Source organism: Crotalus tigris, unplaced genomic scaffold (genome assembly GCF_016545835.1).
Source record: "Crotalus tigris isolate CLP2741 ecotype Arizona unplaced genomic scaffold, ASM1654583v1 scf7180000024401.5802323, whole genome shotgun sequence".
In the NCBI taxonomy this organism is placed as follows: Eukaryota; Metazoa; Chordata; class Lepidosauria; order Squamata; family Viperidae; genus Crotalus; species Crotalus tigris.
The window spans coordinates 4,624,642-4,643,354 of NW_024100569.1; the positions used below are offsets into that span (position 1 = coordinate 4,624,642).

Below are 18,713 nucleotides of genomic sequence, written 5' to 3' on the forward strand. Positions count from 1 at the left end.
GTTCCGGGATTCCAGCGCGGACTGAGGTGAATAAGTAAGAAAGAAAGATGAGTGGAGGTTCAGTCAGAACATCTGTACGAAAGGATTGCTTTTAAGCTACTTAATCATTCATGTTTCTCTTTCCCTCGCTGTGCAATTTGCTCTCTAATTGCTCCTCTTTGCATTGATCTGGTGCCGGGCGGAAGGGGACTCCCTGGAGTCTGCTGATTTATTGAGACCTCATTCCTTCTCCGTTTTCACCTTCCATGGAGGTCTCTCGCTCTCTGGCTCTATTTTTAAGGCAGTCTCTCGCCGCTCAGCACCTGTTCTTGTAGCTCGGCGTGCAGAGTTTGACAGCTCTCCCGCCAATGCGATCTCGAGCCAGTTTAACCGGAGGGCTTTGCCCTCGCTGCTCTCCTTCCTTTGGCTCCCTGCCGCCACGGTAACTCCCTCCCTCTCTTTCTCCTCCCACTCTCGCTTCTCCGAAGAAAACAGAACCTCTCCTATTCAAACTTTGGTGGGTCTCGGTTTTCTAGCCTGAGGGAAGCTCCAGCCTGATCAAGCAGAGTCAAGCGAGAGCTTTTGGTGTCCGGTTAGGCGCGTGGGTAGGCCATGGCTGAAGCAGGAGGACAACCTGAGGAAGCGTCTGCAGTTGACGAGTTCACTGATATTATCAAGAGCAGATCTGGTAGGACAAATGATTTGGGGGTGTTACACATGTGTGTTGGATTTGTGCTTTAAAAACAAAAGCCATAAGCATCTTTTCCACTGAGTGGAAGAGGATAACAGAAAAAAACTGGCTCCGAAGTTGCTGTTGAGAAACTTTTCTGTGGCATGCAGCTGCCAGGCACTGTTCTACTAAGTTAAACTGTATGTTCAACTGTATTAGTGCTGGGAATATGGCACTTTGGGGAAAGGTCTGTATGCCTTTAATTTCCCTCCTCCTTTGGTCAAAAGGCATTCCCACTTTACCTCATTTGAGATCAAGTGGTCTTAAATCACTTGTTCCTGAGAAGCCAGTGGAAACGTGACTGAGAATTAATGTAGGTTTAATGAGAACAATGGGATGTATTGGGATGGGGAGGGGTGTACATAGAAGACAGATCCAAAAGAAAGAAAGAAATATGTTTTATTTAGCATTTTATGTTACTTTTATCTCTCTGAACAAACTGTGACTTGTTAGCTTTGAATTATTAATGCAGGAAAAAAGTCAGGGAAAAGCTCTTATCTATTTATTTATTTATTATTATTATTATTATTATTATTATTATTATTATTATTATTATTATTATTATGCACAACAACAGGTTCTAGGTTTTAAGAATCTCCTAAGTTGCAGCACAGACCATTATAGCCACAAATGGAAGCAGCTATAATGGTTCATCATTGGATAAAGTTTCAGTTGCCTGGGCTGGTGCTTTGTTTTTAGCCTTGGAAAAGAACCAGTTCAGGCAATTCAGGTATTAACTGTTTGTTCAGAATTCATATTTTTACAAAACAATATGGAGGTACTTAATTGTTTCTGAAAAGTTATGTAGTTAACCAGCTGAATGAAATGATTGCCATATCCACTCTATAAGACATATAGTTAAGGTTTCTTTCATTTCTAAGTTAAATTCCAAAACAAAACAAAATGGAATATGAGAGACAAAGAGGAGTCTGTCTGTTGCCAGTCCCAGGCTTAATTTAAACAAGATGCATGGTTTGCAGTAAACACAGCATTCATGTATCTTCACTCATGTTTCCTTTAAATGAGTTACTTAAATTTATTACACTGGCATGTCATGGAGCCACAGTTTGGAACAGAGCCATCTTAGCCTGCTCATACTGTACATAGATCACCTGAGGACTCTTATGTGAAAATATCCATTTGAAATTCTGTGCAGTTAGAGTTTATAGACATGCAAAATCATCATGATGCAGGAATGTGCAAGAAACCTTTTTGGGAAACATACTTACAACATGCCGGAACCATGAAAGCATAGCTGAAATGGTTTGTTAGTGCTCTTAATTCCTCTTTTAATTCCTCACCTAACTTTGGGTTCATCTCTCCACTCTACATGACAACAACAAATTTTGGTTTTTTATTTAAATGTTTGATACCTGGGATTACAGTCATATTTTGGAGGTGTCCTTGAAATATATAATACAAATGCCAAAATAAATTCTATGGTGACTTAATCAAAAACTACCCTGAGATGTTTTCAGGTTGTTACTTTGTTTTAGGATCTAATAATGACAATTTATGGGACCTTCTGTAATATTCCAATACTTTAGAATGAAAGAAAAACTCCAGTTTTTTCAAAAAGCTGCTGACTTTCAGCAAGTTTCAATTTGTTTCTTGATCATAAATAAAACTGAAATTTGAAATAAATTATGAAATCCTAGGTGAATTCTGTGATGGATTAGAATTAATCCATAAAAATCTATTATTGATTCATTGTAATGGTATTCTAGGATTTGGCTTCTAATAGATGAAAAACATCTTGTTTTCTTAAGACTCTTAAAACTTTGCTTGAGAAGGGGTTAGCATTCCTTAGTTGTTCTTAGTTGTTTTTTTAAAAGGGAAACTCAATGGGGCTAAGTTCTGTATAACTGCACATAAATTGACTTGCATGAATTATACAAAATATTGTACTTCTAGTAATGATGTCTGGAGTGATTGTTAAGAAATGTAATTACCAAAGAAATTAAACTCATGTCACCTTCAGATTGAAACTTGCAACTCTAGCATTAGGCAGGGGCACGTTTCCCAACAAAACACTCTTTGCAAGATTGCTGTTTATAATCTGAACTCTATACGTGTATTGCTTTCCTTTCATCTGTGCTCACATTTGGTATTGTGAGAAATAAAAGAGGTCCTATATCATTTGAAAGGAGAAATGCATTTAAACATTTTTAAAATCAGAACTTTTTCAGAGAGAAGCTGTGTCAGTGAGGTTAGGTGAGTTGGACTAAAAGATGATGATTGATTTAAGGTTTATTTCCCACTGAACTTTTATGATTAAAATTAATGTTTAAACCTACCTGTGAACATATTGGATCTTCTGGGTTAGATATATTTCCATGGCTTCCAAAATTACAAAGGACAACTATTCAAAGTTATGACAGTAAGCAGAGAATCTTTCCATCCAAAGAATGGTAATTTATTTACAATTACGACTTTTGAAAACAATTCAAGGAAGATTGAATTTAGTTGCATAAAATTAAATGGTTTAAAAGGACTACATATAGTATTATTTGTAGAGTGACTAATTTTTTCTGTGTTTTAACATTGCCTGTGATTGGTTCTACTTTGATTTCCATTTAATGCGAATATAGAATTGATACAGAAAAAAATAATAAATGATACACTCTTCAGACTTATATGATTATTTGGAAGTAAATCTTGTTGACTTCACTACAAAATGAGCTTGATAAATATTGCATGGTATGGCAAGATTAATTATAATGTCTTTTAACTTGTTTGGAATATTGGAACAGACATTTAAGCATGGACTAGAACAGGGGTGTCAAACTGCCAGCCCATGGGGCTGGTTGCATCATGCAGAGTCCGCACACACCTCAGCTCCGCCAATGCAAAAAAAATGCAATACATCGCGACACGTCACGTGATGCAGCGAGTTTGACACCTGTGGACTAGAACATCTTTACTTTGTATAAACATTTTTTGTGTTTTTTAAGAGATGCCACTTAATGGGACTTTTTCTCACATACATAGCAACAATATAGCATTCTTAGGCTACAGTTTTATTCATGCTTAACTGGGTTCAATTTACATTTCAGTAAAGAGGTATTAATTATTTACAAATAAGAAACTTCACTTGTAAAAATTAACATACCAATGGTTTTTTGGAACGGTAATGCCCAAAAGACTATTGGTAGCACATTTTAAGCAGCCAACACTAGACTGTAAATCTAGTAATATTAATATAGAATAATAATATATAGTGATATGTATCAGATAAAATTATATTTTTGTAGCAAGTCCTTACAAAAAACATAATTATGGGAGGATAAAAAATATACCCAATTGGAAGAGAATGAATTCTTATACAAAAAACTTGAATATTTGAGGAAGAAAACCTGACTTCTAAGTTTCATATTTCTTTTGAGAAAGAATATGATTACAGTAATTTCCTTTAACAATACCTTAAATGTAGGAAATTATAGATTGAAGCTTTTAAAGCTGTTTAACATTGTAACTTTTTATTCCCTTAGACATAACCTGCAAATCTTATCCATTCTTTTTAAAAAAGTTACCACATTTTAATCTAGTCAACATTAGATTAAGACATTGAATCTCAACATGAAATTAGACTGCCTCTAAATTAGTATCCTAATGGAATCTTCCAGAAGTTCAAAGGGGTCACAATGTAACAGTTGCAGCCCCCTGCAGTCACATGACTGCCATTTGCAATCTCCAATGCTGACTTCCCACAAGCAAAGTCAGTGGGGAAACTGGTGGGGAAGGTGGTTCTTGCCACTTTCTCAAGATGTTCTGCTACAGAATAGGAGATTCCAGGGATCTTATATGCCATAGAGCAGGGCTTTTCAACTTTTTACCCACTGTACCACTTTTAGGATATGGCAATATCCGAGTACCACCAGTCGCCCAGCAAGTTGTCAAAAACTTGATGACCCCCCCCAAAAGGAAAAAAGTGATAAAGTACAGGTGGTCCTCGACTTACAACAGTTTGCTTAGTGACTGTTTGAAGTTACAATGGCACTGAAAAAAGTGCCCCCCAAGCCATAGCCGAGCAAGACACCTGCCTGCCCACCCGGCTGCGCTCTTCCTCCTGTCCGAGTTTTCATTGTGTGAGTATTTCTGTTGAGGATTGGCAGTGGGGGTGGGTTGGGGGGTGTTTGGTTTTTATTCTCCCCGTCTGCTGGGTGGTTGCAGCAGGTTTTGGTCACTTCACATGATCCTGGGACACTGTGACCATCATAAATATGAATCAGTTGCCAAGCATCTGAATGTAAATCACAAGACCCTGGAGATGCTGCAACATTCCAGCTGATTGGCGCTTCTTCTGGGCTCAGCAGAAGTGCCAGGATCAGCGCTGAACTCCAGCTGGAGCCTGCTGCTGATCCTGGCGCTTCCACTGAGCCCTGATAGTCCCGAAGAAGTGCTGATCCTGGTGCTTCCGCTAAGCCCTGACAGCCCTGCAGCTCCAGCCATCTCTCGTTCAGGCTTGTGCAGTGCTGCCACTGGTTCAGCTCATTCTCCTCCCCCGCTACCACTTTTCTAGAATGGTCATGTACCACCTACTAGGTGGTACCTGTACCACTGGTTGAAAAGCCATAGAGCATACTCAGGCTGCAGACTCCCCTTCTCTACCCTGTTGCACTTGTGCCTCACAGCAGCACCCTCTTTCTAGTAATCATGCCCTTGCATGGCACTGTAGCATCCCCTGCACTTGCTGCAGCTCCTTCCCCTCAGTACTTGCCCACTTGTTTTCTTGCAAGCTGTCTGGGACTTGTGATTTCCTGACAGCTTCCCCATTAACTTTGCAAATCACAGTCACGTGAGGACCTGACTTAATGTAATCCTTGCTTATCAAGAGCAATGGGGACTGCATCACCATCACTAAACAATGAAAGTTCTAGTCCCAGTTACCATTATTAAAGGAGGACTACAGAGAGAGAGAGAGAGAGAGAGAGGGAGGGAGGGAGGGGGAGGGGGGAGGGCACATATGCTTGTGTTTGTGTGTTTGTGTGTATCTATATATACACATATAGGGTTCATATTCAAAAACAAAAAGACTTGAATTCTAGCACTGTTACCTTAAGCATTACCCCCAATAACTAGCACTCAGAGATTTGTTCCATTTGCAGGGTTCTGATAAGAAGTGATAAACCTCAGAATATAACAATGCAAGTCAAATATATAGATTGTTGTCCAAAGAGGGTTTATATTTAACAGGTCCAAATAGATCTCTAGCTCCTCAATATACTAATATTTTAGTTGTTCCTCTGCAAGGAATTCATTGTTGTGAAATAAGTTTAACAACAAAGCCAGAATAAGAAATAAAGATAACTGAACTTCCATTTTTGACAATCTGATCTTATCCTTAGTCCTTTTCTTATCAGAAAAAAAGGTTTTTAAATATTAAATCAGTGATTAAAAACGAGATCAAAATAAACATTTACAGTACACTCATGTTGTGATATCTGATATGGAATGAAGTATTTTTAGTTAAGAAAAGTTATCACACCTATAATTAATAAATAAATATATCATTTAACACTAGAAAGACAATGTAGTCATATTACCTCCCTAGTAAGGAGCCCCCTATTTTAGGTTTTTCCCCTGGAATCCTTATTATTTGCAGATTTAATTAATTTTCTTCTACATTTATTTTTAAAATCAGTTATTAATCCAAAATAGTACCCTTAGCTTGATAGTGAATTTTTCTATGGATTACAATGGTCCTGTTTCCTAATACATTATGCCTATAGTTTTCTCTTTGCAACTGAGAAATCTGGAATATTGTTGAGGAAATTTCTCAGTGTATGCCTATAATTGCTATATTTTTATTTCTATAAAAGCTTTTTTGAACTTCAAAATGTCTAATGTAAAGAATGATCAGGTTTAGCCTGTCCACATTTTTATAGCTTTTTAGTTTCCTAATTCTTGAGTTCTTGCCATATTCATTGTTTTAAAAGCCACAAATCCTTCCTTTTCAATGCATAACAAAAATCCTTAGAAGACCACCCTAGTATAAATCTTGATCTTCATTAAATCCCAAGAGGATGCTATTTGTGGCTTACAATATGTTAAACCATGTGAAGTCTGATGTGCAGGAGTGCATCTATAGGTATCTTATTCTATGCTTTGATGAGCCTATTATCTTCAATGTTCATTTTATATTTTGTAGGGTGCATGCCTTGACTGACATTTGATTACTTTATTTTTCTTTGAAAATCTTTTTTTAACATTAGAATTGATTGCAGTCCAAATAATTGTTTTTACTGTAAAGGCAGGATTAATAAAAAGAATTCAGAAACATCTACAAGTAATCTTTCAACTTGTTCCTATGTATTAGTTCAGAGTATAACATAATGTGAATATTTATATTGAAGTCAGAGTGTCTACAACACAAATGTCAAACTCGATCACGTCACATGATATATCGTGATGAATTACAATGTTTTTTGCCTTTGTGCAGCCAGGGTGGGCATGGCTTGCATGTGATGCATCTGGCCCATGGGCCGCCAGTTTGACACCCCTGGTCTGCTACACAGCTTTAGACATTGTGTTACATCTGGAATAACTTGGTTTGAGGTCTTGCTGAATGACTGAGAATAGGCATTTTGCACTTACAGTGAGGGAAAAAATTATTGATCTCCTGCTGATTTTGTACGTTTGACCACAGACAAAGAAATGATCAATCTACAATTTTAATGGTAGATTTATTTTAATAGTGAGAGTCAGAATAACAGCAAAAAAATCCAGAAAAATACATTTCAGAAAAGTTATAAATTGATTTGCATTTTAATGAGTGAAAGACCTCTTTGCAAAAATGACTTCTTTGATCTCTTTGCAAAACATGACTTAGTACTTGGTGGCAAAACCCTTGTTGGCAATCACAGAGGTGAGATGTTTCTTGTACTTGGCCACCAGGTTTGCACACATCCAGGAGGGATTGTGTCTCACTCCTCTTTGCAGATCTTTGCAATCAACTAAGGTTTCAAGGCTGATGTTTGGCAGCTCGAACTTTGAGCTCCCGCCACAGATTTTCTATAGGATTAAGGTCTGGAGACTGGGTAGGCTACTCCAGGACCTTAATGTGCTTCTTCTTGAGCTACTGCTTTGTTGCCTTGGCTGTGTGTTTTGGGTCATTGTCATGCTGGGATACCCATTCATGACCCATTTTCAATGCCCTCGCTGAGGGAATGAGGTTCTCACCCAAGATTTGATGCTGGGGATGGTGTTCTTGGGATCATATGCAGCATTCCTCCTCCTCCAAACACAGCGAGTTGAGTTGATGCCAAAGAGCTCGATTTTAGTCTCATCTGACCACAACAGTTTCACTCAGTTCTCCTCTGAATCATTCAGATGTTCATTGGCAAACTTCAGATGGGCCTGTACATGTGCTTTCTTGAGCAGGGGCACCTTGTAGGCACTGCAGGATTTCAGTCCTTCACAGCACAGCGTGTTACCAATTGTTTTCTTGGTGACTATGGTCCCAGATGCCTTGAGATCATTGCCAAGATCCTCCCATGTAGTTCTGGGCTGATTCCTCACCGTTATCATGATCATTGCAACTCCACAAGGTGAGATCTTGCATGCAGCCCCTGACTGAGGGTGATTTACAGTTATTTTGTATTTCTTCCATTTGCAAATAATCACACAAACTGTTGTCACTCACCAAGCTGCTTGGCGATAGTCTTGTAGCCCATTCTGGCCTTGTGTAGGGCTACAATCTTGTCCCTGACATCCTTGGACAGCTCTTTGGTCTTGTCCATGGTGGAGTGTTTGGGATCTGATTTATTGATTGCTTCTGTGGACAAGTGTCTTTTATACAGGCAACAAGCTGAGATTAGGAGCACACCTGGGAGTCAGAAATCTTGCTGATTGATAGGGGATCAAATATTTATTTCACTCATTAAAATGCAAATCAATTTATAACTTTTTTGAAATTGGATTTTGTTGTTATTCTGTCTCTCACTGTTAAAATAAACCTACCATTAAAATTATAGATGGATCATTTCTTTGTCGGTGGGCAAACATACAAATCAGCAGGGGATCAAATAATTTTTTCCTTCATTGTAATTAAACAGAACAGATTCACACCAGAATAGCATATCTACAAGTATCATATTGTATGGTTTCATGTCACCTGCCAATTTTCTAGATTGATCATATAGAACATTTCTTTTCACAGTGACAATTTTAGTAGAAAATAGTTTCACCATCTAAATGTTGGCATTAAGAATACTGTGTTAAGAAATTCTGGCTGTTATGATTTTTTGTTTCACCTCAGCTCTGTGTTTTCTAATTATAATTTTAAGTTTCATCTTTCACCTTTCACATTCACACTTTCCTTTTTAGTTCTATTATGCTTTAAGCAATAGTCAGTTCGATAAAAATTATTACCAGATAAGTTACATTGTATCTTAATGTTATATAGTTGCAGAAATTGTGGTATGGAAATGTCCTTCATTATTTTTTTTCTGAGATTAGAACAACAGTATATTTTCATTTTGCAGCCTTATAATAGTCAGCAAATGCATAAAGTATCATTTATACATTTCTCATCTAATTTAAGTAGTTATCTTGATATAACTTTGTAGATCACTATGTAGTTGGCAGACCATTGAAGGCGTGTTTAAGATCTATAAGCAGAAGTCTGAGAAGCAGCATTTCTCCAAGTTAGTACAGAATGTACATCATTCTACTTGGATAACACTGTGTCCAAGAAAGTGAGAAAAAAATTATTCAAAGGACCTCTAGTTTATTATGAAAATAAATTTATATTGTTGGTTTTTTTTGGTTCTACTGTGCAAGCTGTGCTTTTAAAAGAATGCTGCCGTTGATGCTACCCTTTGAACTCTGTCCAATTCTCAGCATTCTATGGACCAACTCTCTCCACATTTCCCAATCTCCTATGGCTTCTTTCAGTTGTTTTGTGCTCTGACTAGGGTTGGCTTTGTTGATGTTACCACATTTTTTGGCAGCTTTATTTATTTATTTTTTACTGCTGACCATTCTTAGCATAACTGCCTTTTCCAGTGAATTTAATCACATGACATTTGCCTAGATAAGTAAGACAGAATATTGATTTTGTCTTCCATTGATATGTCTGGTTTTATATGCTCCAATACATGCCTGACTGTCATCTTTATCGTCTAAGGAATATGCAGGAGCCTTGTTGAATACCACGATTCAAATCAGTCAATTTTCCTTCTGTCTAGTTTTTTCATGATTCAACTTTTGCAACTGTAGGTAGCTATGGGAAACATGGTAGTGCAATCTAGTCTGCATTTACTTGCCAGGCTGTGTCCTTGCTTTTCCATACACAATTAATGCTCATCATCACTATGTGATATAGCACGATTCAATGCTTTATTTCTGGATTACATTCACTGCTTTGATCAATCCATGATCCTAGAAATGTGAATTGTTGCACATATTTGATCTGTTTATCATCAGCTGTTGTTGTGACATTCCTCACAGTGGTAATGAGCTTGGTCTTTTTGCTGTTTAGAGAGAGGCCAAATTTTTTGCTTCTTTAATCCTTTTGATTAGATTTTCAGGTCTTTGTTGGTTTCTGAGAGGAGAGGAGAGGAGAGTTGAGTCATCAGTATATTAGTATATCAGAGATATATGTTCCTTCCTCCAATTTTTACTTTGATTTTTTTATTTTTCAAGTTCCAGCTTCCTCATGATCACTTTGGCACATAAGTTGAACAAGAAACCTTACTGCACTCCTTTATCTTAAACCACTCAGTGTCTCCATATGGTGCTTGCAGAGTGATTTCTTGATTTGTGTACAATGACTGCATCAACTTGACCAGATGTATAAGCACACCCCGATCTTCTAGGTCTCTCTATAGCTTGTTATGATCAACTCAATCAAAGACTTTCTTATAGTCCATAAAGTAGATATAGATATTCTTTTGCTATTTTTGATATTTTTTCCATGATCCAGTATAATTTGCAATATGGTCACAAGTGCTATAACTCCCTCTGAAGCCAGTTTGAACATCTGGCAATCCCATTTGATGGTTGATGCCAGATATTATTGTATAATCTTAAGGAGAATCTTGCTAGTGTAAGGATGAAAGCAATTGGGCAGTAATGGTAATCAAGCTTTTTGGTGTGATCTTGTACTGTTTGAAAATATGCATGTTGCTTTTAGTATTTGATGAGTAAATAAAGTTCAGAGATATATTTTTTAAAAATCCTTGATGTTTTTTGGTGTGATTTTTTATCAGAAGAAATTCTACACTGCAATTTCTTTCCTGTTTTGTGCATCAGAAAGAAAACTGCTTTTGTTTTGCTGTTTTGTCTTTTAATGACATTGTATAACTGATAGTTCATCGTTAGAAAGACTTAAAAATAATAGCTACCACTATATAAAATGATATTCTAAAATTGCCTTTTTAAAGAATGTATTTAGGGATTTGTTTGCTTTACTTTTTCATTATGTTTTATAAAGTTTTTTAGCCTAAATAACCATCTCAATGGCTAAAAGGTACTTCAATATGTAAAGAACATGAGAATGTGAGTACATATGTGCTATAATCCTGCTACAACATAATTGTACTTTGAAAACCTTTTTACTGGATTACATTTAAATACATATTTGGTTTTTCTCCCTTTTCAGGGAATTGCAAAAGCAACTAAAATAGCTAATTTTCTGCTAATTGAGCAGGTAGTTATTGTTGCATAATCTCTATTTCCATGACCAATCTGTTTTTTTAAATCTGATGTTTCCTTGACAACAAACCTGGTCCTAAATGTTATTTATATACATAAGTTAAATCAGATATTACAGTACATGTTGCTAGGTAAAACTATAACCTGATAAGTCAGTGGTAAACTTCCCCTCTCTATTATCAGTTCTCAGTGACTTTATAGTCTTAATTTACAAAATCTAGTACAAGTCATCTATAAAAATGTTGTATGTAGTCTATAGTATCACTGTTGTAAAAGTAATAAAATTACAAATAGTGGAAATATTTTAATCTAATTGCATCTATTTATGCAGCACTTTTTTAATCTATCCAATATTTTTTTACTCATGTATCTCTGGGATTTGAAAATCCAGATGACCAGAACAGAAAAAGTGTAAAAAGTATTCCTCACTGCTGCCCCTAGTGATGCTTCAGATTTCTACAATTCATTTACCCAAATCACATACAATTTTACAATAGAGAAAGAGAAGTATGAAATTCAAACAAAATTTAAATGTAATTTTAATGCTTACATTAGAAAGTGTGTTGGGAGTGGGAATCAAGACAAAAATCCCACAAATCTAACAAATGAAGTTTGACCTTCTCAGCTTATTGTTGAAAAGTACAAAACTGAGGGCAAAGAGGAAAATTATTTCCTCTGCTCATCTGCCTCTTTTCATGTGATAATATTACACTGCTGTATTCAGCACTAATATCAACAAGCTATTATATATGGATAATATATAACAACAAAAAATCAAAACTGGATTATTAACAAGAGAATTAAAGAGAAGAAGAAATCTTAAAGTTGTATAAAATTTATAATTGACAGTTGTTTTTTTGATTTTCATTGTTCCTTAAGTTTATTAGAAGAGGATTCTGAATAGAAAAACATGTGAGAGGGTGGGGCATACTATTTCTATTAAAATAAATAATGTAATGTGTTATAATATAATTTTAAAAAATAATCCCTTCTGTGTTTTATCTGTCTCATTTTTTTAATGGAAATACAGACTCACTCAAAGTGGGAGTACATTGTGACAATTGTGGGCATAAAATTAATTCAAATAAGTGTGGGAATGGAATTTATGTGGAATTTTCTTCTACATGATAAAATGAGCCAAAAGGCAAGTAACATTAGAATTTTTCGAAGTTGGGAGAAAGAATCCCATAGATAGGAGGCTCTTCCAGGACCTAACCTTAATTAATTTTGAATACCAAGAGTTAACTTACTGTTTGCAGCTTTTACAATATCTATTGTGTTTGGCTGTTCTTGATAGTCACCATGACCCTTTCCCTTTATGCAAAATATTTTACAAATATTAGGAACATATGTTGAAATGAAATGATATTTAAATAGGATCTTGCTTACACATAATATCACATCAAAAGCTATAAATGACATTTGGCAGTGTTCCAGTGGTGGGATTCAAATATGTGAACAACCGGTTCTCTGCATGGATGCCACTTCCGGAAACCCACTTTGGGCCTGGGCAACAAAAAGTTAGCTACTGGTTCTGCCGAAGTGGTGTGAACCAGCTGCATCCCACTAATGCAGTATTCTATTAGACAATACATATATTTCATTTATAATGGAGAATAGGTAATTCTACTTGAAGATGGAATGAACTTCACTCTCTTTCTGTAAATAATTTCAGAAATAATTTTCAATGAGCTGGAGTCCTGCCAAATTTATTTATTTTATAAAACTGTATCATATTTGTATCCGTATGTGGCCATAAGCACACTTTCAACAGCTAATCTAGGCCTAAGTAACCAAAGAACAATTTCAGAATAAAATAAAAGATATCTTTCATGATTCCTTATATTTCAAAATGAAAACCACAGTTTTGGTTGGTGCAGTATGTTTATCTTTTGGTGAATTATAATGCAATTCACTTGTAAAGTACTTTGGGGCAATATATGGATTAAGAAATAGATTCTTTACCCTCACTTTTAGTTCCCATATCCATACACATTTCTATGTGATAAGAATTGGGCAGTCATTCTTTGAAGAAGGTTCTCTGCACTCTGAAGAGACTGTAAACTCAGTGGTTAGAAATCAAAGGTACAGTTAATATAGCAAATGGATAATATGTAATACATTCTAGAACTGATTATTTCAGTTTGCTCACTGCACAAATACTAACACAAGACTAGAGCAATTTATCTGTTAAATTTTTATGTAATATTTCAGATAGTTATTATTCTTAGAATTAGCTAATTAATCAAGGAACCAGTTCATTTTTCAAGCTTACAAATTAAAAGAAAAGCTTCCACAGGAAAGATAGCACAGTTGAAATGAATGAGAAGAGCATTCCTCAGGACAAAGCAACATGTTGAGCTATGAATGGACATTTATATCAGGTTTGGGCCCAGCTGCTTTCGTTGATGATGATGCTTCAGTAGCAACTGGTGGCCCTTTGGATGATGGATGAAGCTAAAATTTGCTGTTTCAGCTGTTCAACCACAGGCCAACTATAGGAAGAAACCTTTGTCCCTCCCTGCTCTTTGTGGCAGGGAGGGACAAAGCAAAATATCCACAGCTGTTCTCTACTGGTGGATAGAGCCAATATGGTTTCCATTTTTCATGATGTTCTTTCTGAGAAGCCTGATAAATGAATCTTCTGACAACACAATTCTTTTTATAACACACAGACACACATACACACAGTATACATATAGATGACTAACCTCATGTAGTACGGATACTTCTATTGCAATTTTAGTAAACTGGTCCATTTCATATTTTATTGTTGATTACAGTAAATTTAGATTCAATTTGAACTATTGTTCCTTAGCTTTTGGCTTAGAGATCAAATGTCTATTTTAACCAAGATTCTCTACCCATTGCCAAAAGTGGCATTGGTGCTATATAAATAGCACTATAGTATTACCAGAATGTTAATAATAATTAAACTAATTAAACTAAACTTTTTATTCGTATATGTAGCTTGCAGCACCAATGCCCATATTTCAGTTCCTTAGCAAAGAGGTCTGCAACATCTTACATATGTTGTATTCTTTTCCTAATCTTACATCTTTTGTTTTTGTGCTGCCATCCACAGCATAAGAGGATGCAATCCACAGCATAGGAGGTTATAAGTTAGATATTTCTGAATATGTTTCACAGGTCAAAGAAAGAAAGGTTTCAATAAAGGAGGATATTTGTAGCCCAAATATCAATGAGGTTTCCTTGATCTCTCTGAGCTTGGTGGTTTTCTTGCAGAAGTTTCATTACCCAAACTAGGTAACATCATCAGTGCTAGCAAATGTTTAACAATACATGAAACAAAGTGATTAGCATTGTTAATACTTCTTTGTATGCTCGTTCTAAAACAAAGTTCTGCACAATGTGATCAATGATTTCAATCAAATTGTGTTGAACTACAGAAAAAAAATATCTGTAACATTGCACTTACACCTTTATTATCAATCCTGCTGTGAAAAATCGCTAAGTACCATCAATTGAAAAAAGTCAATGAAAATTCTCATTTTCCTTAGATAGCTTTATTATAAACAACCTTACACCATTAATTTTGTAAAGTAAATATTTAAATATCTCTATAGTGGGCTGGAAATATTTTGGAAACTTGTTTTCCATTTTCTTTGCCATTGAGAGGACAATGAGACCTGAACAGAAAAAAAGTCATTTATTAAATTATGGCCTATTTGGAAATGAGCCTTCTGAAGATAAAAGGTTGGGGAAAAAACTCTTTTTGACATGAAAACATACAAGAATTAAATTTATTTCAAGGTTATGTGCTTGTAATCATTAAGCAAAATGTTAAGTCTTAGAAACAGAGAACTGACAATTGTAGTACTGGGGTTGAGTGTCCTCAATTCCTTTAGCTGAAATCATTGGATAAATCTGCTTGTGAATATTTTTGCATTTCTATAAGACCATATCCAGTGTACATAAATCATTCTGCAGGTATTTTGTTCATGAAGCATTGTGTTGCATAAAATTTAAAATGTATTTGAATGGTGTTGCAGTTTGCAAGAATTTTATAAGCAAACAGCTGGTGACAGCAGGGTTTGTTGGGTAAATCAATCATAGAGTTGGATTTCAGCCATTACCACTTCTGAGGTGAATTTATACACTAATGCTTGTGTACTTTGTCATTTTTAAAATGTACTTACTTGGCATTTGTTTACAATGTATTTTTAAATAAAGACAAAATTACTGATACAGACTGATTTGGCAAGACATAATTCTTTTGTTTCACTTACGGTTTATTAGGTATTTCCATAATTAAAAATACTGTGACTCATAAGATTAAATATAATAATCATTTGAATAAAACAGTGATATATACAAACTGGAATATAATAAAATATAGATAAAATATTTGTAAACTATGGCAAGTTTTTTTTAAAAAAAGCAAGCATGGGATTTTTATTATTATTATTTTTTAAATGGAACAGAGAATGTTTTTTTTTTTTTTGCCTGGCACTAGGATGACAGAAAACTTCTCAGGGTTAATATTCTATAATCCCTGGCTATTTATTTAATGTCATAGTCAAGTTAGATGCATTCCACACATTTAGGGGCAGCATATTTGTAAGCTGTGAAGGCCAAATATGGCTATTTAAGTTCATGCCCATGGCATGTGTAGCGGAGTTGGAGTGAGAATGGGGTCAGCTGAGAGGCTTTGCTGGAGCCCTGCCGACTAGGCAGGAAAATGAGGAGTTCAGGCAGTTACCATGGGTCTGGTGGTGGGGCGTGGCTCAGAGAAGGGAAGAAAAAGGAGGAGGAAGCTAAGAGAAAGCTTGGTGGAGCTTGCTGTTCTGAGCCAGGTGATCGAAGAGAGAGTAAGAAGCTGGGGTTTTCGCGTTTGCTTTTTTTTTGCTTTGTTACAGACAAGCTGGACGAAAGGGGGAGGGATAGAGAAAGTGAGAGTAGTTGCTGGAGCTGTTTGCTTGAAGCAGGCCAGGCAGGGAGGGATAGGGATAGAGGGTGAGAGTAGTTGCTGGAGCTGTTTGCTGGAAGCAGGCCAGGCAGAGAGAGAGCTTGCCAGAGCTGTTTGCCTGAAGCAGGCCACACACACAAACACATACACTCTCTCTCTCTCTCTCTCTCTCTCTCTCTCTCACACACACACACACACACACAGAGAGAGAGAGAGAGAGAGAGAGAGAGAGAGAGAGAGAGAGAGAAGGTGAGAGTGGCTGGTTGGAACTGTTTGCTTGAAGCAGGCCAGATAGAGAGAGGGGGAGGTGAGAGTGGCTGGTTGGAGCTGTTTGCTTGAAGCAGGCCAGCAGAGAGAGAGGGGGGGGGGAAAGTGAAGTTTATTGTTTCTTTCTCTTTTGTTGCAAGCAGGCCAGATGAAGAGAGGGAGAGAGAGTAGTTTGGGGAGTTTCAATTCCTTTCCCTCGTTGGAGTAAGTTAGGCAAAGGGAGAGTTAGGGAAGAGTTTGACATATATCTTTTAGTGGGAGGTAAGGTTTTTTTTTCTTTATAGGATCAGCTGGGAGAGATAAAAAGGGATTACATGGAGTGAGGTCAAAGAGGGATGAGGAGAGCGGACAAGGGAGGTCTCTGCTAGCACCAGAGATTGGCTGTCATCGTTCTGGGCAAGTTGTTGTCATCCAAGATGGATTAACATCATCCTGGGCAAGTTGTTGCCACCAGAGACTGGCTACCATTGCTTTAGGCAAGTTGCTGTCACCAGAGACTGATTGCCATCTTTCTAGGAAAGTTGCTGTCACCAGAGGCTGATTAACATTGTTCTGGGCAAGTTATTGTCATTAGAGATTGACTACCATCTTCCCTGTAAGTTCTTATTGCCTGAGATCAACTACCATCATCCCAAGTGAGTCACTGTCGAGAGAGAGTGATCATCACTGCCCCATGTGCGTGGCTGCCGATCATGAGTGAATACCACCATGTTATGTGCCCTATTAGGCAGAAGTGCCAATGTGAGAGACCTCTTTGGGCTGGTGGCCACTTGGAGGGGAGGTTGGGAGGGCCCAGACTTAAGCAATCCCTATGGGGGTGGCGCTACACATGCATATTTTCCAATGAGACAGACTGAGACAGGAAGATCATTTAATTAAAATTTATTCAGAATATTCTGATAAAAGGGATTCCTCTCATTCAAAAAGGGAATCCAGATCCTTAGCTTACTTTTCCATTTTATAGCTAGCAGATCAAAGAAAATACAAAAGAAAAATTGATTGGACAGAATAAAAGTAACTCTTTCTTTGCACAGTATACCACATAGTCAAACATGTTACACGTATGTCCATTTAAATGAGATCTGATGGAAGGTGTGTAAAATTTAACATGTTAATGAGGAAAAATGTTATTTGGAGTTCACAAAGGGACAGACTAGAATGCCAATTAATGTTTACAAGCTTTCTTTTATCAGGAGACATTCTCCAGATACTTCTGTAACTTAGTTTCTAACATTTCTAAATTGAAAAGATATAAATCAATCCATACAGCAACAGGATAAAAAAAGTTTTCCTACATTGCAGTCTGTAATGGTTTGATTAAACCTATCACCATTTTAAAAGAGAGAAAAATAAATCAAATTAAAATAGAAAATAACTATTTTAGTTAACAAATATAACAATATTAAAATGTCCATGTCATGTGGCTCTCAGCTGGCATTGAATGATAATTCTTTTATTTTAAGTCTATAATGGCCCCATAGCCACTATAGCTATAGTTATGTTAGAGAAACAGTATGTGAACCCAGTTTTCATATATCCTTGTACAGTATTTGGAAAATTAGGCCCCATTTTGTTTCCTCCAATCCTTTACTTAAAAGAAAAAAGCTTTTGTAATATACTATATTCATTCTTTCCCACTTTCCCACAACCTTATAAGGCTGTGAACTATTTATTCACAGTCTTATTATTTTTACTATTTAATTTAGACAATAGTTTATATGATTTTGACAATATTATTCTTGATATAAACTATGGATCATTTAATTCAGATTGTACATTAAATTGTACTGAAGAATTATCGTCTGAATTAAATTCATATTTATGCCAACATCCTTAATTAATGAAAAAAGAAACATAATGTGAATGTTGATTGTTATGGTTTCAATAAATTTGTATATAAAACAACATTTACAGTAAGGATTAGTATAAAGTGGATTATTTGGAGAGAAACACAAAAATCCATTTCAAGTGTTCAACTAGTTGCAAGCATTAAACTTTATTAAAAGGCAAATCCAAAAAGGCATACATCAGTTTGTTGTTATAATAAATATATTTTCTCTATAATTTTCTATTTTGATGAATTTCTTTACTGAGAGCATAGATTTTCTTTTCTTTTTTACAAATGGAGCATAAAGTTAACAGTGGGGT

At 36.1% G+C, this 18,713-nt stretch overlaps 1 protein-coding gene across 7 annotated transcripts in view; it reads left to right on the forward strand.

The window, feature by feature from the left end:
- The first annotated feature begins 394 nt into the window (after positions 1 to 394).
- DMD (dystrophin) overlaps positions 395 to 18,713 on the forward strand; it is a 962,852-nt gene continuing 944,533 nt past the window's right edge. For 4 of the 7 annotated variants that reach the window (XM_039329652.1, XM_039329648.1, XM_039329654.1 and 1 more), the window contains exon 1: positions 399 to 667. In XM_039329652.1, the coding sequence (XP_039185586.1) occupies positions 592 to 667 (76 nt within the window). In that variant the 5' untranslated portion in view covers positions 399 to 591. Of the gene's footprint in view, positions 668 to 18,713 lie in introns of all 7 variants that reach the window. The other 3 variants (XM_039329649.1, XM_039329655.1, XR_005555060.1) reach the window with 2 other exon arrangements.